The sequence below is a fragment of the Aricia agestis genome, chromosome 17 (genome assembly GCF_905147365.1).
Source record: "Aricia agestis chromosome 17, ilAriAges1.1, whole genome shotgun sequence".
NCBI classification, from domain to species: Eukaryota; Metazoa; Arthropoda; class Insecta; order Lepidoptera; family Lycaenidae; genus Aricia; species Aricia agestis.
Window position 1 is genome coordinate 9121772 of NC_056422.1, and position 27143 is coordinate 9148914.

The 27143-nt window shown below is 37.2% G+C and overlaps 1 protein-coding gene across 5 annotated transcripts in view; it reads right to left on the reverse strand.

Annotated features, from left to right (window-relative positions):
• Positions 1 to 20544: 20544 nt before the first annotated feature.
• Positions 20545 to 27143, reverse strand: part of LOC121735365 (histone-lysine N-methyltransferase PRDM16-like) — a 136840-nt gene continuing 130241 nt past the window's right edge. For 4 of the 5 annotated variants that reach the window (XM_042126172.1, XM_042126171.1, XM_042126175.1 and 1 more), the window contains 3 exons: positions 25622 to 25778; positions 23649 to 23819; positions 20545 to 23425 (listed from right to left, as the gene is read on the reverse strand). In XM_042126172.1, coding sequence (XP_041982106.1) covers positions 21674 to 23425; positions 23649 to 23819; positions 25622 to 25778 — 2080 coding nt within the window. In that variant the 3' untranslated portion in view covers positions 20545 to 21673. The remainder of the gene's footprint in view (positions 23426 to 23648; positions 23820 to 25621; positions 25779 to 27143) is intronic. The other variant, XM_042126173.1, reaches the window with a different exon arrangement.

Here is a 27143-nt window from a genome sequence, read left to right on the forward strand (position 1 = left end):
ATCAGATTCTAGTAGACCTATACTTATCAGTTATCACTTAACTTGTTTCATCCTAAGTATCGTTTACAAAAACTCCTACTTAATATGATTGACAAACATTGCCAAGATGAGGCGTGAGGCGTTTCCTTGTCACTCGTATTTCATAACAGAACGGTTTTGTTTTACATACATTTCCATACATTTGAGCTATGTGTAGGGCTGTCATACGCTCATGTATGACAGCCCTCGTTCTCGGGTGCGTCTTAGCTAAAAATGTGTCAGAAATGTCCAAATAAGGTTTCATTTGTGGTTCCTATAAGCTAGGAAAAAATAAATAGATAAAATATACTTAACCAATAAAAGATTCTGTTTTGAGAGATTTAAAATTACCATGAAAATAGCATACATTTTTTTCATTTAAGTTTATATTTAAAGCACTTGTTCAAACCTAACCTAAATCACTTACATTTGTCGCTTTTCTTGTTCTTTCGCAAAACTTTTTTTGTCAACCCTATGCATGTACCACCGTGTCATCCGCGCTCGACTCCACTTACCCATACGAAATATTTATAACTCTTTGTATGCTAATGTATAAATGCATCCTAGCTAGGGCTGGCGACGACTATAAATTTGTATTCCGCGACTTGATGTGGCTGAGCGGTGAAAGTGACGTTTATCGGCTGTCCTGTCTGAGCGTTTCAAAGTATCGCTAATTTATAGACGACGTGCGCCACCTTTTGCGTACAGATGTATTATAGACATTCTTGTTTATGTTTCTTAAAATACTTAGCAATAGTTCAACGAGTGTTCTATTGCTCTCTATTTTAAAATACATAAACAGGAATGTCTGTAGTCGCTACATTTAAATACTAGCGAAAAAGACAACGGTATTGTTTCTTATTTCTTGCTTTACATTATCTAGTAACAGTGAATCAGGGCGAGCGAAGCGAGTCCTAGTATATCCCACAACCTTTAAATTTTGTGATATACAGTACACTTTACGGAAAAACTATCACGCGTATTGATTTGTGCTTTAATAAAGTAATTTTTATTTTTATGTAGATGTGTTATCATCAGTCAGTCAAGGCTTGACGACGCGAAGCTCGGATTTTAGCTAGTGTTAATCAGATATTTTAAAGTACTTATATTTTTTTATAAAATGAAAAATAACTCAAAATATATCTGGATTATTAAACTTAGTATTTTTAAAACAAATATCTATAAAGCACTAAGATATAAGTACTACGTACTAAAAAGAGTGTAATTTTGTTTTCTTAGATTAAAAAAATATATTTGTGCCAGCCCTACGTGTGGCCTACACCGTCTATTCAGGCGTTCGCGTTATGGACACGATTATCAACTTTAGCACCTCAGAGACATTATGCACTCGTATTGATATTTATATTCGAAGAAATCATAACAAAACATCACTTACCTTATATGTCGTGTTATGATATTTCCTTCTTTAAAAGACTTGCTTGTAAATTTATCATATTTTATAATATTATATAGTTAACTACGTTATGATCAACTTATTCAGACTTACGGCCGCACTAAGATGTAATAATAATTATTATTTGACTTTACTTTAATGAAGAATATGACAGCAAATGTTTGTAGTTTATGCCAAATTCATCAAATAAAGTTGAGTAATCAATTGCTATGTCTGAATGGACCCGTACAACTGCTACTGTATCTATTAGAAACGCCTTCGATGTGCACCAACCTACGCCTGTAATTCTTTAAGTCGCTTCGAATATACCTTTTGTATTTGAGTAACAACAGCAATCGCTAATCTAGTCAAACGAATATTCACGTAAATGCTACGGCGCTGCTTAAGAGGAGTCCACACCGCCCTTTTTTCCATACAAACGTTGTCCCCGGTTTCCTCCCTGGATAATGCTAGTAGAGTTATAACTTTTTTCCTGAATATCAACCTTCACTAATACAATGTCCCTATGTTTTCTTCTTTTTCATAATTTAGTTATTAAATAAGATATGAACGTTCAAAAACCCAAAAAAATGGCCAGATTTTCCGCTGTGTTCAAACATCCAGAAAACAGATTTGGCTAGATTATACAAAAAAAAAACATAGGAACACAGCTCAAGCCTTTCTTTAATCTTTAATGAAAAAAGTACTTAAATCAAGCCTTTCTTTAATCAGGGGACAACGAATCGTTGATTTTCTGGATTTTCTGCAGTTGTCTCTATCGCGTTCTGCGGTATAAGCTTGAGGTAAGGGAGACAGCTATGGATATTACACGTACTGTTTTTTAATTTCTCTAGCCCCTGGTGTATCCTCTTAACGATTTTAACTATTTGTGGTCGAAGGAAAATGTTGTCAATGACTATCAGAGTAACTGATTCATAGGCAGATGGCACACCTAACTATTTTGATCGATTTATATCAAGAGCCGACAGATCACGTCTAAAGGGCCAACCCACACGTACCACAACCACACGACAACCACACCACGCGGTCGGGCGTATATTTCGTATTGTAAATGAACTGGACTATCACACGTACCACATTTTGCAGTCGTTGTAGACCACTTGTGTGATACCGACCACATCGCAACCACAAGCGAACTAGTGGCCGACCACATCGCAACCACAACGTTGCGTCGATGCATTGATAGTGCGCGCACACCGCCCGCGCTTTTCCCCCCCTCCGTTTCCTTGACTTTCGTACGTAACCACATCGCAACTACTGGCGACAACGCAACCACATTGAAATTTTGTCGGTACCACAACGCAACTGCAAAAAGCTGCAGCGACACCATTCACACGTAACCACTGCTTGTCGGCATTTTGTCGTTGTGACGTGGTGTGGTTGTGGTACGTGTGGGTTGGCCCTAACATAGATATGACATAATCTTACCAAATAATGTTGGTCTGCCATCTGTCTGTGAATCTATTTCTTCAATCACCATCATAATTTTAATTTATCACCGCGTTTCACGCAATTAAGTAACGAGAATTTACCAATAGTCACAAAGCCAAAGACTCAACAATAGCCCTACCGGTCAAACGGGATTCTCAAATGAGTCGCAGGCGCATCTAGATTTCCCCCTTTCTTACGTTTCGCCAGTACAATTTGTATCGCGTTTCACAATTCAATGGGCCACTTACTGTATTTATTGTTCGCGTATCGTTTAATAAACAAATGGCCATCTTGTACTAGATATTTCTAGATTAGGAAGCGAGTTTTACGCGATATCTTATCTGGAGCAAAAGGTAACTTAGCTGAAGCTTCTTAGTTTAGCTACTACTTACTTATTACTTTTAACAGTACAAAATGGTTGTATCTATTATTTAGTAAAAACAGTTCTGAAAATGACGAACACTTCTAAATTTCTGATCATTCAGATTGCAGATTTCAAAATGAGTGAGACTAAAAACGTACATAATAATCCATTTGGAAGCTCCAGTCTGGATGGACCTAACATCCACCCTCAAGAAACGTTGCAAGTAGAGGACGTAAAGGGGACCATTCACGGCAGGCCGCATTGCCGTCTGCCGGCTATGCAGGATGGTGAATCGTGTCGTTGCCGGCCGGCCATGCAGGCTGCGACACCAATCACTATCCTGCATAGTCCTTTAGGGCAAGATACCCCATGTTACATTTTAAGGTAATAATACGCATAGGCCAATCGTTTAGATCAGTCGGATAGCAGACCGATCTGACTGGACTCGTCTTGTGCATTTCCGTATGTGTGCTCGAGTCATTCCTTATCAGTAATTCTTAAGGTTCAGAGACTCTCAACCTCAGATGCGCCTTACCTTAGATCTTGCCTCACTATCCCATATATAAATGAGCATAATAAGATTCACTTAGATAGACCAATTAGTATCCATTACTACTGCATAACAGCGAAGTATAAGGTAATGCATGCTTCGGCACTCGCTTAATCTGAATAATTACAACATACTATTTGCATTCATGGGATGTTTCTTCAGATTTGACCAATTGTCTATTTTTGGTACCGTTTTATCACTTACGGCCACACTCAGAGACTAATTTTTTTTTTATGAAATAAGGGGGCAAACGAGCAAACGGGTCACCTGATGGAAAGCAACTTCCGTCGCCCATGGACACTCGCAGCATCAGAAGAGCTGCAGGTGCGTTGCCGGCCTTTTAAGAGGGAATAGGGCAATAGGGGAGGGTAGGGACGGGAAGGGAAGGGAACAGAATAGGGGAGGGTAGGGAAGGGAATAGGGTAGGGGATTGGGCCTCCGGTAAACTCACTCACTCGGCGAAACACAGCGCAAGCGCTGTTTCACGCCGGTTTTCTGTGAGAACGTGGTATTTCTCCGGTCGAGTCGGCCCATTCGTGCCGAAGCATGGCTCTCCCACGTATATATTCTTACTTAAGGACCTGTTTCACCACTTCCTGATAAGGTGCCGAAGAGGTTATCCTCCATTTAACTTGACAGGTAAAGTATGGAGAATATGTCAAAAAAGCTGTGAATAGCCTATTCGGCACTTTGACACACCATTATGAAATCGTCCGGCGTTCCGGACAGGAAAAAATAGTGCCACTAGTTTTATAGAGTCAGTTTTTCACCGCTCGCGTCGTCTCCATATACAGATGATGTTTTCTGATTAACGACTGATTAACCATCATTAGGGATGTGCGAAACATCGATTAATTAGTGTAACCATCGATAAGTAACGATTAATTCTAGATTTAAATTACGTTTAATACGTTAATCCCTGATAGCTATGATAATCGTTTTGATGACTTATACCAGTTTTTATTTTAAACTTTTTATGTTTCATCTCATGGATAGTCTACACAAAAATGACTGGACAGATCTGAATGAAATTTAGCACAGAGATAGGATATAGTCAGGGCTCGATAGATTCTTGGTTTTAGATAATGTATTTCAAACTTTTATCTTTTTTGCCAGTGGCGGCCTTACCTATTGCGACGTCCCAGGCGGCAGGTCTTTGCGAGGCTTTTTTTCTTTGAAACAAAAAAACTTGCGAGGCCCCTGCAAGAGCGAGGCCTCGGGCGATTACCCTGTTCGCCACCCTCTAGGGCCGCCACTGCTTTTGGCTTAAAAAATATATCGTCCGAACTTAAGGTAAGTAAGTTCAGACGATATATTTTCTCGGCTACCACAAATTTTACAATAATTAAACCTAGCGAATCTAGTTACTAAATAAAATGATGTAAAATCGATGATAGAAACCTAATTATAATTCAGTCGAGAGCTGTAATCGACGTCTGAGGACCTGTCAATTTACACTTGTACATGGAAATACATGGATCGCGGCTCATATAGTTATGTAATGAAATAAATCATAATATTAATTAAGTAGCCTTCGCTATTTATTTATTGTAATATTATATATTAATTAATTTTAAATTAAAATATTTGGGCCTAGTAGTACTATTAACCCATCAAGCTCCATAAGCTCACCGGTGAGCGAGACACAATAGAATAACAATAGATTTCCAAGAATCCACGATCGAAGGATTAAAATTGGTCATCGCGCTTTACTTACCAATGTACTTTTTATCGCTAAAAATAATCGTGTCTACTACACATACCTACATTTTCTGATGACATATTTCATCCTGTGAATCGCGTGATATCTAGCTAGCGCTAGAATCATGATAATATTGATTCGTGTAATACCTGCCTAGATAGGAGAGCTCAAGACGTGTGTAACTATGTACCTACTTCTCTTTTCTAGTAAAAATCGGACCTTTTAAAACTTTAAAGTTGCAAAAACTCAAAGATGTCATCAACTTATAAAGCTTATAAACTGATGAAAAAAATACCTACAGCCTAAAAATATTTTGACGTAAAAAATATGGACAAATTCGTCTCCTATTTCGGACCAGCAGTAACGAGGGGAATGTTATGTATGTATTAATCAGCATAACTCTATGGAGAGTTCGCGAGATTCACATTTTTGTAGAGCAAAGGTTTTTTAGCTCCACATTATGATGTTATCGCAAAAAATCCGAGCAAACCTAAAGGATACTCATTAATACTTACGTTTAGCTACGTAGCTGTTGATAAATAAAACATCCAGTTAAAAGATTTTTTGTTATTTTTTCATAATATATGGCTACGACGTCTATTAAAAATTAGTTTATAATAATTGAAAACGTGAGTGAACACGATGACTAACATTTTGGAACATATTATGGACATTTACTCATTTTTTTTCCTTATAATTTGAACAAACCTTGCATCTTATCTACTTCATTACCTGGCTAATGGAACTGGCTACACATAATTTAAAGGACATTTAAATTTTTTTAATGTTTCTTGTCGAATGTGTGTATTTATTCGTTTATTCAGAAATAATAGATTTGTTTATAAGTAAAGAGTTAAAGACACTGATGAAAATGAGTAGGTAAAAACCATTACTTATAATAATAAAAAACAGTGCATTATAATATAGTGAACTGCTTTTTTAATTTGAAAAAAATTTAATTTGAAAAAAACAGTTCATTAAAATATAATGCACTGTTTTTTTAATTTGAAAAAATTTTTCGGCGATAAAGCCCCCAGCAAAAGAACGGCAATTTACTATTAGTTATCGTATTTATCCACTCACGTCTACAATTATTATTATAAGTAATGGTATTTAACTCTTTACTTATAAATACTTATAAACAAATCTATTATTTCTGAATAAACGAATAAATACACACATTCGACAAGAAACATTTAAAAAATTTAAAAGTCCCATTCAATTATGGGTACATACTAGTATGTGTATTGTGTATAGTATGGCATTTCTTTTACGTGACATTACAAAATGGATTTCTTTTTAATTGTTTTTTACTTGAATACATCAACTGCAGTGGTTTCATATTAAAGTATTTGATCCGTTCCTGACATAATAGAAATAAAATAAAATCTATACAACAATACTAGAGAATGACGGACATTCATGACACAAAAATTTATAACTTAACCGCACAATGAGATTAGCAAGAAAAAACAATAACACCTATTACGACACGTAACTGATATGGATAGGTTACACTTTTATTGCTAATATTTATGAGTATTATGAGTATTTATGAGAATTATAAACCATTGTGGTACTAATTGAGTTATAACTCAAACGTCTGAACTTTACTAATGACCCTCATTACTGGGACTAATGAACTATAAAAATATCATGCCTGCTTTATGAGTTTAGTGCGATTGTTGTATTTATATACGTATATTTTTATTTACTCAATTGAAGACACGAGTGACTGGAGGGCTTATCTCTTAATACCTAAGTAAAGAAATATGTTTTAAAAATTTACAAAACATTAAAATTGATTCCTCTGAAGTTTCAATTTTGCTACAAAAAACTAGGCCTTTACATCCGTTATGGATTATTTATACTTACAGTATTTTTCAGAGCGAAGTAACCACTCCTAAAATACTGTAGTGCCCAACAAGATTTTTAAATGTCCATATGGTTGCCCAAGCGCAACGGCATTCTCGCATCATAGTCGGCCTAGTCCAGAGGAAAGAACTAGTCAATACGTCTGGGACCTTCCTTCACCGAGCGTCCGTATTATGTACTTGAGGTCAGGAAATGTCTCGTAGGTACACGCCTCCACCCGGGTTCGAACCTGCACCCTCTAAGGGTGCGAACCAAAGGTCTACCCATTAGGCCACGGACGCTACAAACGCTCTTCAGAAACATATTTTTTTTCTTTTGTATTTTTCGCGCTTTTCATATAACAAGTATAATTATTTAGAATGTGATTGGACGTGTGTATTGCCTGCCTTGTTCTGTTATATTATTAAATTCGTATACGAACAATTTTGTTTCATTTTAATATATGCGTTTTTAGGGAATTAAGAAACGATAATAATTTGAAAGTTAGCATAGTTTTAATATGTTTTAAATTTGGTTTGATCTTTGAGACCCGGGAAAGGACATAGGATACTTTCCCAGAATAATCTTGAATAAAGTAAGGCTTCAACGCGAGTTTCTGCGGCATCAACTAGTCATGAATATTTCAAAGTCTCAAATTTTATGGCGCGACATATTAATTTTCTTTATACAAGTATCTATCTATTTAAATAAAACTCAAAAGTCAAATGTGACTGACTGACATGGTGATCTATCAACGCACAGCCCAAACCACTGGACCGATCGGGCTGAAATTTGGCATGCAGGGTAGATGATAATATGACGTAGGCATCCGCTAAGATAGGATTTTGATCAATTCTACCTCCAAGGAGTTAAAATAGGGGATTAAAGTTTGTATATAATAAAACTTCTTAACGCGAGCGAAGCCGCGGGCAAAAGCTCGTACTCTATAAAATGTCAAAATGGTCCCAAAAACAAACACGCTGAAATGGGGCATTTCACCACGCTTTTGGCCTCGACATGCCATGTCTATTATAATATGTACAATATTATAATGATTATCTATTTCACTAAAATGGATTTCCAATTGTGTTAGTAACGCTATAACTCGATAACGGCCGATTCTGCTAATTTTAACTTTAAAATAATCCTCGAAGTCCAGGGAAGGTTTCATAGTGACACGAAGTTCATCGGGACAGCTAGTATTATATATTATATATAGTAAAGTGCTAGAACACAGTAGATAATATATTATACTTTAAGCTATTTTTAAACGCGGAATTACATGTCAGAAGGTATAAAAATCATAACGCATACCTTCAATTTACAATTGTTAACTAGAGATTCCGCGAAACTCGAATCGCTGCTGACCACAGTAATGCGGAACAGACAGACAGACAGACAGATAACACCACTACAGGACCAATGTAGTTGGGTTCTATTTATGTTTGTATAATCCTGTCCATGTAAATAAATGTGATAAAATATATTATCATAAGTAGCTCGCGGATGTACTCTCTCTTTGGAAATGAAATGTAGCGTATGTTGCTATGAAATAATGGTAATAATATCATAAAACCTTCGTTTAGTTTCGAATAAATAGCAACTACGTGTCCATCCATATTCCATCCTCAAAAGCTTTTGGACTACTAAAATATCCTTGTTTATTATAACTCGGTGCCTTCCGTCGCTTTTTTTTTTAATTCAAAGATTACTTTGAAATAATAATCTATATGCATACCCACATCACAAGAGTATAACCGCGCAACATTCAAATAAAGAATCAATAGAAGATTCTAAATTCAAATCTACGCTGATATCAACAGAAATGCGGAAAGGTAGAATGGGAGCAGAAATAAGTCGCAACACAACGACAAGATCGAGACAAGCACACGAGCTCGCGTGCCGGGGTTGCGACACGGCCGCGCCCAGCTAGTGATGTGCGTGTTACTGTCGATAAAATATATCGATATTACGTCGCCTCCGTGACGCGTTAGACACGCGTTTCACTTTCGTTTTGCAACTGTGAAATTGATATTGGTAGCAAATTGTGTAATAACTATTGTCATTTATACAATTTGCGCTTTTATAGTAATCTATAAAAGCCTAAAATGTAGCTAAGATGCGAAGCTAAGATGATATAATTTTATTTATAATTATATAATTTATTTTTTCTATGCCTGATTAATTAAAATTGGTTTTATGTTATCTCCTATTGTACTCTTACTGTAATATATGTAAGAATAAGAATCATTTATTTGCAGAAAGCACCGTTACAAAAGATGTTACAAGCTTTAAGTTTTTCGATTTTTAAGTTTTTCAATTAAAATAAAATAAATAAAGTCTAGTAGTAGTATATGGAAGGAGTAGAAGTTATAAATGGAATTAGCTCTTGACAGAAGAAATAGCTATGTCTTTCTATTTATTAACAATGAAAAAAATATAAAATTATATAAAATGATTCAACAATCATTAGAAGAATGAAGAGCTAAATTAAATCTTTTCTTTATGAAATATCTGCAAGATTTAAAGATAGAAGAATCTTAAAACACAATTCCCATAAATAGAGAATATTTAATGTTCACCAGTTTTCAAAATTTCAATTAATCAATAAAATTTCAGCACGATAAGCGTCCATTTTTATCGACTCGCACATAATAGAAAGCTCTAAAGCACTTCACTATTAGAGCCAGCGATAGCACAATTAGATGTTTGTATTTCGAGGCAATGGCAGCGCACGCGCCGCTCCTACAGTCCATTCAAAATTATTCTACTCCGATAGCACCTTTATGCCAAAGATATAAGGACTATTCTCAAATTCAAGGTAAATTCTTTGCATGGACTGCACCTCCAGGTTAAATCTAGCAGTATAAAAATTTTATCGCCTTGTAATTACATTGTTACAATTGCATACTTTATGACGCGAATGTTTCGAATTTTCTATCGGATTCCGGGTCGAGTGGATGCTGAAATAAATAGTTTATCGATACATTCATGTCATATTTGACATCATTAACTTGTTTTTTTTAATAATTTACACAGATAGAATCAAATAATATCTATACTAATATTGTGAAGCTGAAGAGTTTGTTTGTTTGTTTGAACGCGCTAATCTCAGGATAAAAAGTACCCTTTGGCTCTCCCCGGGGATCAAACTATCTGCATACCGAATATATCAACAAAATCGGTTCAGCGAGTTGGGCGTGAAAAGGACAGACAGACACACTTTCGCATTTGTAATAATAGTATGAATCAAAATATTACGTTTCGATTATTATTTCGTCTCTTCTTTAATATATTTAATAATATAGTTAATTTGAAATTTGTTTATCACGTATCTTTATAGTAATACTTCTTCCGTGATAAATACTTGTCCTTCCGCGGAACCCAAAGTATCTTCAATATTTTTTTTTTGTATAATCAAATTGTGATTAATTCATACTTATTTCCCTTAGCTTTTTATTCGCAGATAAATCATCATCAAGGCATAAGTGGACATGGGCCTATTTCAGAGAATTTATTAACATGTTCAATTTACGTCAAGTTTCAACGAAAAAACCGTATAGGTTTTGGCGATGGACCCGATAAAAAAGGTTCTGTCATTAAAAAAACATTTTCCCATAAATGTATTATATTAACAACATAATAATGAGAATATAAAATGAAAATGATTACTTACACACCTACTTACCTTTTTCTTATGATCCTTAGGGTCGACACAAACTTATTTGCTATTAAACTTGTTGTTTTAAATATTACTTAGATTACTTTGACCACCCTTAGATTTTTAACGACGATTTTAAATAACATTCAATTTGATTAGTAAAATTACTAACATCAAAGCATTCGGATGTAAGTATTTTTAAAAATAGTTATGTTATTGCATATTATTATTTTTTAAAGTCCTTTTTATGAATTTTTCAGTTGTGAGACGGGGCGGTAATGTCGTTAATAGTACTCAATAACCTTTTAAAATAAAAAAATAAAAATAGTATTATTGAGCACAGCATTAGGTGGACGGTAGTTGTGCTGAAATAATACAAATGTTACACATCAGCCTAGCCCGCAACGACTAAAAATACGTGTGGCACTCCCCTAGTGCCGCGGTAAAGTATTTTGCATAGCATTTTTTATCCATTGCAATTATAATTTGCATACGTCTAGACTCTAGTCGCTCGCATACAAACATCGTGCTGAAGTCTGAGTTAATGACCCGTTATAAATGTCGGAATCCACCGTTTGGCCCCACTGTAAAAAATGTTGAGCAGCCTTGGCTTAAAACTTCTTGTGATGACCCTCACTCAAATTGACTTATGGCCGTGTTTGTCACCGCGTGTAATTATTATTTAATGACGCCGGATGACACTCCTGACATGACATCTTCATGTATCGATCAATTATGTTGGAAAAAGTTGACACCTTGCACTTGTTGGTAATGATCTCTTTCCTCGAGCTATACTAGATGTTGCCCGAAACTTCGCTGCACCGAAATTCCTTTTCCTGGGTATCTTTGTATTATAAATGGTTGAATAAAAAAAATTCAGTATCGAAGTAAGATGAAATTTGGTTGAGCCGTTTAACCCGGCGACTGCTAGGTTGGGTCAAAATGACCCGTGATGTTTTTTAATGCGTGTATTTAAGAAAATAATAGTGTCACGTTGCGTAGCCGCTTCTCAGTAGCTTGAGTTAGAGCCCTGCCCCCCTTGTTTCTTATGTCAGCTTAGACGGTGTGTGTCTGGACTGGATAATAAACATGGTCAAACATACAAAAGGGTAAATACTATGCATTCCATGATGCCATTTCGTGCCAGTGACGTTGAGTTGATTATTTGATTATTTCAGTTGTTGTTCCTATTTTCTACCAGGCAGATGCCGGGTTAAAAGCGTATAAAGGTAGCAGTAAGGGAAATAATTTTTATCACTTTATAATTATTTAAATAGATTACTTTCTGCACTTAAGATTACCAACTTTGAAACCGAACACAAGACCCCTGAGCATAGGCGTACCCAGGATTTTAGCTAGGGGGGGCAGCATACCTGTTTCGAGAAGATTGGGCGGTCTGGTATAGTGAAACAAAAAGTCATGAAAATTGACTTCTATTAATCTGACTGAAGATATATTTTGTTTCCAACACTTCATTTTGCGCACAGTGGGTAATACGTTTTTAATTATCACTAGCCAGGAAAATGGGGGGGGGGGGGGGTGGCCCTGCCCAGGTAAGCCCATGCGCCTGAGTATAAAATAAGTTTTGTATATTGAATGAAGAGCTTTTTAAGTTATAGGTATACATTGAGGATTTTTAGACGGCAAACACGTCATTTGGAATGCCAGCTTACAAACGACGTTTTCTCGGAGAAATAGTTTCCAGAAACTAAAGCAGATAATATAATATATTATTTTACTTTATCTTTATAATCAGAGGATATTAAGACCTCGATCTCGAGTGCTCGGAACTGAAATCGACCCCTGTCTTGACCTTTACATTCCTTCCCTAATTAAATTATTTCGTTGACCTTGATAGGAATAATATTATGTAAAAAATATAGAGGTCTAACTGAGAATATTCACTTTTTTAAGTTTTTGTTTTTTGTACAGTACACAATGAATAATAATACCGCGAAAGTTGTGCATTTACAACACGTTGAGCACTCACAGTAATTATTATTATTTAATTACTATATTTCGGATTTAATAAACAAATTAAAAACCATTTATATGAATTTCCTATATGATCGGAGAACTTCGTATCACTTCCCTCCTATAATTATAACTTGCCTGCTCTCTCTCTCTCTCTCCACTAATATTTCAAAACTAAAATTAGCCAATTTGGTTCAGACGTTCTTTAGCTTTAGTAAGACTAACAAAATTTAAAAAGAAATTATATTTTTATGGATATATTACAGTACAGTATAGTATAAATACAGTATTTTTTTTATATAATTCACCTCATTAATTATATTATTAAACTATTAAATTTGAATGAGAATCATTTTTTACAGGTCGTCTCCGATGCCCTACGTCACAAAGGTATGTGTTTTCCCTTTGTGTCATTACATTATAAATAATGTATCTGAAACTATATCCGTCATGTCTCACGTCACTCTTCTAATTAAAGCGGATGTTAATCATACTGATACTACACAATATAAATTATTTACTGTGTCAGTACAGCAAAGCGTAGGTGAAGTTACAGGAAAAGCTAGGTTTTGTAGATGATAGGTTAAAGATTCAAAAGGACATTCAAAATTTCATGATAATGGGATTCATCGGTACCTAATGGGACTTCTGCCGCATTCAAAGATATTTAATGATGATTAAACTTCAATTAAATGAAAAGTTCAGATAGTGTAGTGGGTTTTGGAACGAAGTTCCTTATCCAAAGTCCCGACTTGGCCCAAAAAAAATCTGGCAACGCTGATATGTATACACTATACAGGTCTATTGAACATAAAAAATAACTTCGTTACATTCGGGTGTCCCTTGACACCTCTCAAGTTTTTTGTCAATATCTTCATTATAATATTACATTTAAGTAATTAATATTCATCTCTCAGTGTGACAGTTATCCACCTTGTCCTTGGCTGTCCTGCTTTACCACAGAGCAGGACAGTAAAGTCAGAAATAGATACAGGCACTGACCTCTATACACTGGACAGGCTATGCCGTACAAAATGACGGCTATTTCTTATGCCGATTTAAAGCGCCGCGGTGAGCGTACTGTGAACTAATTTATATAGAAAATGACAACCGCCATTTGCGAAATAGTAGTTCCAAGTACACTCACTACTGCTTTCACATAGCAATCAGCGCCAATATGGCGACTTTCAAATAGGAATATTTTATTGATAGCGATCGCCTGTCCAGTGTATTATAGAGGTCAGTGGATACAGGGCTCTATGAATCTACCACAGAGGAAATTCATAGCAACCCCAACCATATTAATTCTTGAACAGCATTGCGTTGGGGATAGTAGTCTAAAGCAAAGGAGTCACAGTAGATCCATTTGGTGACGTCTGGGCTATAAGTCCAAATAGGCAGGCTATTTGGACACAACAAAAACCATCGATCATACATACCCAGTTCCTATTGGTTTTCAGGGTATTCCACAACACATCCGTCATAAGTCATAACTCGAGTCACAATAATATATTGTCCTTAATTAACATAATTTGTCATAACAACATTATGACCGATAAAAAATGTTCTTCGTAGTAATTAATTAATTATTATTCATTTAATTAATACTGCAGATAGCTGTGGCGTACTGCGTAAGTACAAAATACAAGGAAAATTGTATCCCACCAAAAACATTTTCATGTAAAAATGTTGCCAAGATGAGAACATAATTTTATAATTCGTCGTATCAAAAAGTTGTGAGATCTCATGTAGAGCCAAGTTTCTAACCTTACATACTCAGCCCTAAATCTAAAAACTATAATTTTACACTAAAGCGCGGCAAAATATTTGATAATAATAATATAATGTGTCAGCCGCACGAGAAGAATCTAAAAACTCTACACATTAGTCAAAATCGGTGGCCTGGCTATTTATCATTAGTTACGGTATATTATTAAGTTCAAAGCCCTGACGAATAACAAAATGGCCAAGCCACCGATTTTGACTAATGTCTAAAAGACTAATGTCACTATATTCTAAAAATTTCAACTATCTGGCATTATTCAAACCAAAAAATACGACGAAACGTTTCGAGAAAAGGTAGGTAGTGCCCTTGCGCGCTTCGCTTGGCTCATCTTGGCGGGGGCACTCCCGTGCCCCCAGATCTGAGCTTACTAGTAGAAGCTTATTTGCGACAAAATTCATTTACAAACACAATATCAAGTTTTCTACACGTACATTATACAGGCTACATATAAGACTTACTTAGTCACTTTTATCTGTCTAGGTTCATCGGAAAATTTCTGGCGACCTTTTCCGCAATATCATACCTTTTCCGATATTCATCGGAAACGTTCAATACTTTGTTTTTCTTTATATTCATAAAGAAAAAAAAAGTATTGAACGTTTTTAGGCCAAATATGTGTATAACAGGCCTATTTTTTATGAAATAATGTGGCAAACGGGTTACCTGATGGAAAGCAACGCCTGCAGGTGCGTTGCCGGCCTTGTAAGAGGAAAATACTGCTGGTGACAGTTCGTTTCAGAGTTTTACAGTACGCGGCAGAAAGTTACCCGAAAAACGCACGGTGGAAGACTGCCACTCATCAAGGTAATGATGATGGTATATTTTTCGCGTGGGGGATGGCGAAAAGTTGCAGGAGGTATGATTCCGAACAATTCCTCAGAGCACTCCCCGTGATACAACCGATAGAGGATAAAGAGTGAAGCTCATCTCGGCGTAATTCCTAGGTCCAGCCTATTTGAAATACTATGGCAGTCAACAATTCAAGCGGCCCTTCGTTGGATACGATCCAGAGAGAGCAGTTGGTATTTTGGCGCCCCTGCCCAGAGATAAGAACAATATTCCATATGAGGTCAAACCAGTAATCTTTTTTTTATGAAATAAGGGGGCAAACGAGCAAACGGGTCACCTGATGGAAAGAAACTTCCGTCACCCATGGACACTCGCAGCATCAGAAGAGCTGCAGGTGCGTTGCCGGCCTTTTAAGAGGGAATAGGGTAGGGATGGGAAGGTAAGGGAATAGGGGAGGGTAGGGATTAGGGGAGGGGATTGATGCTCCGGTAAACTCACTCACTCGGCGAAACACTGTTTCACGCCGGTTTTCTGTGAGAAAGTGGTATTTCTCCGGTCGAGCCGGCCCATTCGTGCCGAAGCATGGCTCTCCCACGTCTCTGTATGCTTGAACTATTATAAATATTATAGAACACCAAGCCAGCTTGTTAATTCTATAAATAGCTTATATGAATAATGCTTATGCAATAACAATCCAGCGGTTTCTGCGCTTCACTACCCTTGATAAAAGTGATTTTCGAAATCGCGACCCAATTATTGTTAATGAAATATGAATTAAATGCTAAACCTCTCGAATATCCTGTGCATGCTCCCAATTCTGTTGCCTTACAGAGAGGACCCGTTCTACGCAATTATTTTCGACCTGGAAGCGACTTTTAGAGATCCCTATCCATCAATTTTTGTTGATCCATTCAACTGTGTGTACAGTTTAGGATATTTATTAATTTGGGATATGTTTATAATATGATAATATATTTGGGATAAGATCTAGTACTGCTTTTAGGTTAGTATAATTAATGTCCAAATTTACTGTTTTTTTGCGCAATTCTGCGCTATTTAATACTTCTATTACACAATTATTGTGTATTTTTAATTTGAGCTTATTCGAGATTCATAATATTTTCTTTGCATTTATTAGCGTAAAAAATGTCCAAAATTTTCTTAATATGCTCTAGTTAAACTTGAAATACAATAATTTCAGTAGTCGCTATAACAATAGAACCAACTTTAAGTGAGGCTCTAGTCAAGCGTGCCTCTGTTTGTTTCTGCGGAACCATTCGTCCATAATTCCCACTCGTACCTGGCCAATTTTCTCCATTGATCATCGGATCATTATTGTTAATAAATCGCGAGTTCCGCCGTCACTCTTCGTTAAGAACTTCATTAAATTCGTTAAAAGTTTTTCAGGCGAATGAGTTGGCACTCGGGGTATTTTAATAGGAGGTACGAATGTGACAAAATGGACAGTAATTGACTTCGGAGTACGATTAAAAGGCGCAGCGGTAAAGATGGGATAAACATCTGATACTTTCATTTTTTTTTTTGTTTTTTATGAACTAAGGGGGCAAACGAGCAAACGGGTCACCTGATGGAAAGCAACTTCCGTCGCCCATGGACACTCGCAGCATCAGAAGAGCTGCATGTGCGTTGCCGGCCTTTTAAGAGGGAATAGGGTAATAGGGGAGGGTAGGGAAGGGAAGGGAATAGGGGAGGGTAGGAAAGGGAATAGGGTAGGGGATTGGGCCTCCGGTAAACTCACTCACTCGGCGAAACACAGCGCAAGCGCTGTTTCACGCCGCTTTTCTGTGAGACCGTGGTATTTATCCGGTCGAGCCGGCCCATTCGTGCCGAAGCATGGCTCTCCCACGTATAAATACTAGATATTACATATACTAGAAGCCATCCTATTTTGGTTTGCAGTTTGTTTATAGCACGTGATTCGTACGTTTCTGGCATCAAAAAGTGTCCTTTGCTTAAAGCTCCACGGCTTTGGTCTAATTTGTATAGCAGTTTAAGAGTGAAAAATTAGGAGACAAACAACAAGACAAGACAAACACTTTCGGGTATATAATAATATTTAAAAAAAACCAAAAATACATAAACATAAACAATACTGTATATTCCACCTTAGAAGGATATACAATTATATTTTTTATATATCCTATGATTTTTTTTTTATCTACTTATATTTAATTAGGGATTTTTATCCAAAGATATGACAATCCCATTATACCCTTTACTTAAATTTACACTGTATAGTCGATATTGGCAAAAATACGGAAAAACGAATTGGCTTCTTCGGAGGTTGGTTTAGAATCCTATGACTTAGGTTGCATACTTTTCCTTGAAATTTTATTCCTTTATATTATTTACGTCCGTGCAAGCAGTTTAACGAGTAAATAGGTACATATTAGATACCTACTTCTTAATCCTTATTTCTTATCAAACACTAATTGTATAATATGTCTTAGGTATATTATTATCAACACAGCTAACACTTCGTGATGATATTATCAGTGAATATTTACATTTTCTGTGATTGACAGGATTCTGATAACCGAGTGAAATAAACAGGACAAGCGGATCTTAATTAATAATGGAGTATTTGGAGGTTACAAAGGCGTGTTCTGTGCAAATCACCCACATTAGGGTTCGGAGGCGGTGTTGCTATTTTACATTTTATTTATTGTAGGTGTGGCAAAGCACGCCTACCCGGCAAGTGCGCCAAAATATAGCTATAATTCCATACTGATTGGAAATCTCCAATCAGCAGTATGGAATTACCTATTGAAAATGAATGATATTATGATTCATATCATGATTCTTCAAAGCGACCATTTTAGCCCCGCTGGTGACAGCAAACCCCTTACATATATTGAAATCACCTCCCCCCTCCCCTTTAGGAAGGGGAATTCACCGCTTTGCGTGAGAGTTCGAAATACTCTGCCTGTCTAACTGCCCAAAAATCTATCAAAGTCCAAAGACATCCTTTTGAAATCAGCTTGAAGAGTTTCATTAAAGGACATACTTACCTAATAATGACTCCTGTTGCCACCATTACGTAAATCTTGTCGCGAACCCCCTGCCGTCGAATGGCGAATCCCTAGGGGTTCACGTACTCCACTTTGAGAAACCCTGCTTTAATGGAACAATACCAATTTCGAATTATTCAGAATCAAGCAAAATTAAGATTCACACTGGCAACACCGTAGAACGGCGAGTGGCCAGTGTTATCTACGTCCTTGCGGTGTCCTTGCTTTCTGATAACCGCCGCACTATCTGTTATATAATCGCCTTATATAATTATATTCAATACTGATGCTTATCTATATACTACGGTAGTCGTTTCTATTCATTCCTAGTCGATAATGGGATAGTTAAATGTCGGGGCATTTAATTTGTATATAATATCAGTCACTTAAACTTTGAGATCTAATCAAAATATTAGTTGCTGCTAAACGATGCAAAGGAATGAATTATTTTGTTTGAACTACTAGAGATTTTAATTATACATTTTTATGATCATGCCTGTAATTCTGTTCGTTAAAATATTGACTTCTCTGAATGAAACTGCAGTAAAGCTTACATTGCGTAAGTTCCAAAATTTAATCCAGTGTACGCCTTATTGTACTGGTGCACTAGTGGTGAAACCAGTGTGACGTATTATAATGACATCCCAGCAAAGACATAAAGAGGTCATGTGCACTGGCCAGTATTTCAAAACTCACCGATTATAGAATAAATAGACGTTACGCGCGGCTTCGCCCGCATAAATTAGATATTTCACAGAAAAATTATTCCACGAAAAAAGCCTATGATCCTTCACGTGGTCTACTTCTTATCTGATCCATTTTAGATCCATCATAGTTATTAGATCTTAAGATAATGTGTGTAAGATTTGTGCATGTAGAACTACACCTGTAATTTAGGAAACATTAATCTTTATTCTACAATTGCATGTTTTCTTGTCAAGATCTTTTCTAATGTATTTCCTTGTTGGTGTGTCAAAGAAATAAATAAATAAATAAATAAATAAAGATCCAAATAACAGAAAAAATGCTCTAGTAGTTCGTGAGATAAGCCCTTTCAAATAATTTCCCCCGTTTTTTCCACATTTTCCTCTATTTCTTCGCTTTTATTGCTCGCTCGCTAACGCTAATCGCTCGATAACTGGGCTATGTAACACTGAACGAATTTTTCAAATCGGACCAGTAGTTTCTGAGTTTAACGCGTTCAAATAAGCCCTTTCAAATAATTTCCCCCTTTTTTCCACATTTTCCTCTATTTCTTCACTCCTATTAGCCTTACCGTAATAAAATATAGCATATAGTATTTTTCGATAACTGGGCTATCTAACACTGAAAGAATATTTCAAATCAGACCAGTAATTCCTGAGATTAGCGCCTTTAAATAAGCCCTTTCAAATAATTTCCCCCCGTTTTTTCCACATTTTCCTCTATTTCTTCGGTCCTATTAGTCTTAGCGTGATAAAATATAGCTTATAGCCTTCCTCGATAAATGGACTATCTAACACTGAAATAATTTTTCAAATTGGACCAGTAGTTCCTAAGATTAGCGCGTTCAAACACACAAACAAACAAACTAACAAACTCTTCCGCTTTATAATATTATATTGTATAGATATGGATATTATATTTTCTTTTGAAAAGGAGGTAAAAGAGAGAGACAAGAATAAAAAAAGAATAAATGTCAACAAAAGACGCCTTTATTGTGTGACAATACGTTATAATTGCTAGTGCCACGAGTGATATGATAACGTACAAATATTTAATATTGCGTTGCTTCAATATACAATAGTTCAGGAGCCTAGCATAGAGAAAATATTCAATATTTTACACGAATTATTATAATAAAACTATTATTACGCCTTTTTTTTTATTTTAACTGGGATTAAGAAATGAAATGATATTTTTTACTGACAGTAGGTCATTTAGAATTTTAGTAAAACTTTTGAAATCATTTTATTATTTTTTTTAATAATAATTTTGTTATTTCGTAATAAATAGTTTAATTACAATTAAATTGATTTTCAATTGCTCACAAACGCTGTGGTCTTAAATCGAACGATATCTTTAGTATGTAGCTGTAGATGCTTAGATTTACAATAACTTGCATATCTTATACTGAAACTCGAAAACTTACGCTATTACTGGACTTATAATAAATCAATATAGCTTAAAGATACATGATATGCTTAATTATTTACAATATCTAAACAACAATCAACAAAACATTTTAAATGATATATTATAATGCCAAATATTATATTAATTTTTACCCGAATTTCCAAAAACCCCACCCTAAAATATCTAAAATTGCTTTGGTGATTTTTGACTAAAGGTTTGCCAATTGAGTTTATCTAATAACTTACAGCGATATAACATTGACGCTATTTTTACAATTTTTCTACCTACGTGCAGAAACCGACATAGACTTCACTTCCATCACAATTATATCTAGGAACGCGTAAATACTTAGTCTAATAGTTGATTTTTATTATACAATATAATTAATTTATTTATATATAACGTTGTCATGTAATCTTATAACTATGAGCGCTTCCATCCAAATTAAGTCTACACTTAAAAAGTATCTTTTAAGTACGTAATTTAAGAAATACAAAAGTGGTTTCAAAGATTTTGAGTTTGTGAAAAGATAGTGTTGAAACGGAATAACAGAGACTCTTAATTACCGTGTATTTGATAGACGTACTATGATAGAGGTTAATATTAGTTTTTGAAATAAGTTGTAATTATTTTTAGATTACAGTTATTTCACTTTGCGACGTAAAAAACTGCGTCTTGCAGCAAGTGTGCTCGCTCTCGGACTATACTATAAAAATACAACGTAGATCATCAAAAGATTTATAACAAATAATAAAATGTTTAGAGATCTAAGAATTTTAAGTAGTGTCAAATTATATTTACAAATATTTAATCGATATAAACTTTACGTAGACCTATATTATTTTAATACTTAAGTGCTTATTATTATGAGCACAGGTGTATAAACTAGCCATATTTTTGCCTTAAAAATTCTAAAATTGTGAACGTCATTCAAACGAATGGGGCCATAGAGGCGGAGGCGGAGGGAGGGGGTAGACTGAGGGCTATGTGGTGATGGCTAGTGAGGGTCTGTGGGAGGGGTGAGCGGGGTGGGCTGGGTGAGTGGGGGGGTGCGGTAGCGCCACGGGGGAGCTGGCGGGGGGAGTCCGGCTCCCCGGCGAACATGTCACCTTCCCCATGAACGAGCGGATGTCATCGAAGCAAGCGTCCTGCTCCGTATCCGCAGAGCTCGGGGAATCCCCGCCCTCCGCCTCGTGCTTCTTTAGATGCCGGTCCAAGTTCGTCTGCTGGCCGAAGCAGCGGTCGCAGAGCGGACAGCGGAACGGCCGCTCCTTGTTGTGGATGTTGCGCACGTGGCGCTGCAGGTTCGAGGATATGGAGAAGGAGCGCTCGCAGTACTTACATTTGTAGGGCTGCTCGCCCGTGTGAGTTCGCAGGTGTCTCGTCAGATTCGCGCTCCGGGGGAATACCTTGCCGCAAAACTTGCAGGCGTAGCGGTCCCGCAGCTTCCCCGACCCGGCACTGAGCTCGCGAAACTTCGCGTACGCGTTCGTTTGTCTGTCGGGACCGTCAGTGCCGAGTAGAGGGGATAAAAAATTAAACGGGCTCGGGACGTAGGGGGAGTGGGACGAGTTCAGAATGGAGTCCGTTGAGTGGCTGTGAAATGTGGGAAATCGAGGTCGGTACATCGCCTCGATGAGGCTGTTGTTGTGTTGCGGATGAACGGGCATCGGAAACGCGAGCGATGGTGACACGAGCTGGTCCGGAGAATCGTCCCTCTTCGGTTCGACGGCTTCAACGTCGACATCGGTCGTCTCGTTCTCTGGAGTCTTGTTGTCCCGCTCTAGAGGGCTCTCCGGTGGCGAATACGATTTGACCGAGGAGTTACGAAAGGAATGATCGTCGTATTCCACGTCGGACTCCTTGTCGCACTGCTTTTTTGTGACGGACAAGTCCAACGGCTGATCGTTTTGCTCCTTTTTGTCTTCCTGCTCGTCGTCCGAGTAGGTGGACTTCTTTTCAGTTTCACTGCTGTAGCTCTTGGACAGATCTTTCGGTGACGCCGCTGCTTCGTCCTCTTTCGAAGGAATTTCGTTGTTGTTGAGTTTTAGTGACAAATTGAAAGGAGAGTGGTTAGCCTCCTCATTTTTCAAATTAAACGAGGATATAGAGGTGGACAGCGGCATGACAGGCGATGGACGCTGTTGAGACGACGCTTCCTCGGCGGAAGGTGGTGACTGTTTTACATAGAGACTTTGAGGCTTAGGCGTGATTCTACCCTCGTAGCTGTCAGACTTAACGCTGTCGACGTCCACATCCGTGCTCTTCTTATCTTCGAAAGACGTGTCCATCATTTTGTTGCCAGACATTTTCGAAATCAAATTAGCGTTCATGGCCATGTCGTGTTCCATGGCGAGCCTTGCACCCTGCACATTGAACAACAGGGGGCTCAAGAATTCTGGGGGGCACGCTGCAGCGGCCGCGGAGAACAGCGCCGGGTAGTGATGAGCGAAACTGTTGTAGGGTAGATGTAGACCAGGTCTATACATCGGGAAAGGAGGTGTGTTGTTCGGGGTATTCATCACGTTAGGCAGCGGTGGTATTTGTGAAAGTCCTTGGGGCAGCTGCCCGCGAAGATTTACGTTAGCCGCGGCGGCGGTATCACAAAATCTCTTGTGTTTAGTCAGCGACGCGTAGGAGTTGAAGGATTGCCCGCATTTCCCGCACTCGACGAGGGCTCGGCACGCGACGTGCATGCGCTTGTGACGACACAGGTTCGAGAACTGTGTGTACGCCTGGAATTAAATAAATAAACTTTTAGCAACATAAAGCTAACAAACAGGAACCTGCCGGAAGTAATTCCTTGACAAGTTCCATTTTAATAATCTCTTTTATAAAAGATGGGTAAACTTTTGAATCAAAACAACACAAGAGCTTTGTGATAGACAAGTGTATGAATCTTGCTATATTGAATGTCTGGAAAATTTACGTTTCTTCAAATTTTTTTTGTATCCTCACCTTGAAGCAGACTTTACACTGGAACGGCTTGACGCTGGAGTGGATATGAGTGTGCTGCTTGAGGCCGGAGGAAGTGGCGAAGGTCTTGCCGCACTCGGGACAGGCGTGGCTGCGAGCGCCCACGTGCGCGGCGCGGATGTGGCGCTGCAGGTTGGAAGGATCGGTAAATACCTGAAACGTCAGGTTTTGGGAGCGTGTAATGCGCGGTTGAAGCATGTCAAAGACGTGTTGAGCGTTATAGTACGATACAGCACAAGGAGAGACATCACACATCCATATTCCATACATATTGGTACTAAATGACGCCCGCAAATCCATTGCGCCAAAATTCGTTTATCGGGAACCGTACATTTTTCCGAGATAAAAGTATAGGTTCAGCGGCTTGGGCGTAAACTGGTAATAGACAGACAGTCAGACATACACACTTTCGCATTCATATTATTTGTATGGATTGAAAAAGCTTACACACCGCTGAAGGCGAAAAATGTAAGTAACGTTACATAATAAGGATGGCCTCTTTTAGTTGTACGAGTATACTTAGATATATTTGAAATGCTGCGAAATTGCGCGATTCGAGTTGACAGTCATAAATGCTCTTGTGCTTTAAGACGAGGCCAAAAACTTTTATTATTTGAAACACATAACTTCTATAAAGATTCGGGCCACGCCAGATTAGCTGAAGATAGCTGTGTCTATTCAATAAGGTGAAAAATTACTCTTTTCTTATCATTGTTCCGTCTCTACTCTCCGTACATTATACCGACTAGGTTCTGATATTATAACCAGCACTTAAAACAGCTCCACATTAACATTATATAAGAAAAATGACCAAAGCTTATCAACTAAACCTATTGTTTGTTACTTCATAAATCTAGTTATCTAGTGAACCTAGGTTTCGAACGGAATTAATTATTTCGATATCCAAGCTCAGGACTCGGACAAAGAGATTTATCTGCACTTTGTTCTGCTGGCCAAGGCCGAGCCGAGCCTTATCAAATTGAATTATTTACGCCCAAATTATAATACAAGCTGGGTCGGTTCCGTCTGAACTACCGCTTCAGATATAGTAAATAATAATCAGCTGATAAGTTCTGTCTTATTTTTAAGTTTAAATGAGTTCTTGACAGTATAATGTAATCAAGATCTTGGCACTTTAATAATTGGAAAATTAATAGGTACGGAGGTAGGAAAGGGGAGGGATTAACCTTCATATCTAATGTTTTGGTTAGTAGGTACTGATAAATATTACGAGCTTTTTAATACCTGAGCTATAATAGCAGACAACCGAATTTTGGATGCTGAATCGAATTGTACGTGTTTGATTACATCTACTGGAAATAGTGGATTCTAACTTCTAAATTAAATTACAGCAAATCGAGGGCCAGAATTCAGTTGAAATACTCGCTCGCTATGTAATGTTAGATCATCACTTACAAAAAGTTTTTATTTTTTATTTTGTACGCTAAATGCGTACAGTCTGTCAAGAAAGAGTAGACGCAGTACAAATTTTTCTAAACGTAATCACGCTCAAAATGTGTTTTTTTTTCTCTTTGTATTTCCACAGAAAACGCTTATAATATACAGGGTGTAACAAAACTAAGTGATGGTGTGTATGGGTTCCCCGTATATAGTCAACTGTGAAAATAACAGCGCTGAAAAAACAAAAAAAAAATGTGATTTGTAATGGGCAAGCGCCTGCGCATCATGAATTTTTCCATACAAAGATGAATAAAAAAGTTACTCTTTCAACGCTACTACTTTCACAGCGAACTCTATATAGAAGATTCATACACAGCTTTAGGGTGTGTATTATCACTTAGTTTTGTTACACACTGCATACGCTTTGAATATTATCACCTTGCATATTTTTATCCCAATTTAATAAGGTTTTCATATTTTTATGTGATTTCAAAATTGTATACAGCGGTTTCTCTTTTTTGACAAACTATAGAATAATTAGATTCTCATCTCACCTTAGGGCAGTTCTCGCAGGGGTATTTCCTGATGTCTGTGTGTGTGAGTGCTCGGTGCCGCAGCAGCAGGGCTCGGGAGGAGTAGGCTCGGTTGCACAGCTCACAGTGGAAAGCCGAAGCCGGCTGGCCGTGCGCTTGGATGAGGTGGCGGTCGAGACTGGAATTAGAAAAAAAACATTCTTAGCACTATGTCGCTCATGAAGTAAAATATATTATTAAGTTTGGTGCAGCTGTAGCATACAGAATGTAACAAAATTAAGTGACAATACTTTATTGTGTGTATGTGTTCCTTATATTGAGTTCACTGTGAAAGTAGCGGCGCTGAAACAGCCATTTTTTATGATTGGCAAGCGTGCGTCATCAATTTTTCCATACAAAGATGAAAAAACAAGTTACTCTTACAGAGCTGCCACTTTCGCATAGAACTATATTTTACTTATAGGAGACTGTGTAATAACCCTAAAGTATTATTATTATCACTTAATTTTGTTACACCTTGTATAGTTACATCGGATATTATACGTTTCGAGAAAAGGTAGGTAGTGCCCTTGCGTGCTTCGCTTGGCTCATCTTGGCGGGGGCGCTCCCGTGCCCCCAGATTATTATCATTTTAAGGAATATTTGAAATGGCGCACGTATGAAGGAATTCGTGTATAAAGATATTTCATTATAAAAATTCACTCTTTTTCCTGGTTTTACTTTAGCAAGTATAACATCTGTTTAACTTGCTGATCGCTATAGCTAAACCTGAAGAATAAAGATACAACAATAGATAGATTAGATAAAAATATTTTAGTCTGTTGTTTTTTTTTTAATATTTAGCTTTAATATAATCTTCCTATGTTTAGCTAAAACAGAAAAGGTGTCAAATATTTTACCCAATCTATATTCTAGCGCATTGTCCGTTAGCTCCGTATATGCTAAGATATACAAAGGGCATCAGAGTATTTCACCACGTCCATAAGGAAGAGATGTAGCGCCTACGCAGACGGCTTGTTCGCGTGCTGTACATTATTCAGTCTTGTACTGTGTCATACAGAATGTTGCCGATTTATTTTTGCTATAAATATGAAGCATTTAAAATGCCTTCAATAAAGAAAAGTTGTAATTTTACCGACTTAACAAGAAACAAACTTTTAAGGTTTTGTTACTTTTTATTTTATTAATTGTTAGGTTGGTTTGCATTTAAATAGATGGAACTTCAAGAAATAAAATATACAGAACTTATATTTTTTGATATACTTAACAATATTTGGTTGAACATTAAAAAATGTAACCAGCTAGAAATACCTACACTATAGTACTTTCTGCCGCGCACTGTAAAACTCTGGAATGGGCTGTCACCAGCAGTATTTCCGGACCGATACGACCTGCAAACCTTCAAGAAAAGAGCGTATACCCTCTTAAAAGGCCGGCAACGCACCTGCAGCTCTTCTGATGTTGCGAGTGTCCATGGGCGACGGTAGTTGCTTACCATCAGGTGACCCGTTTGCTCGCTTGCCCCCTTATTTAATGAAAAAAA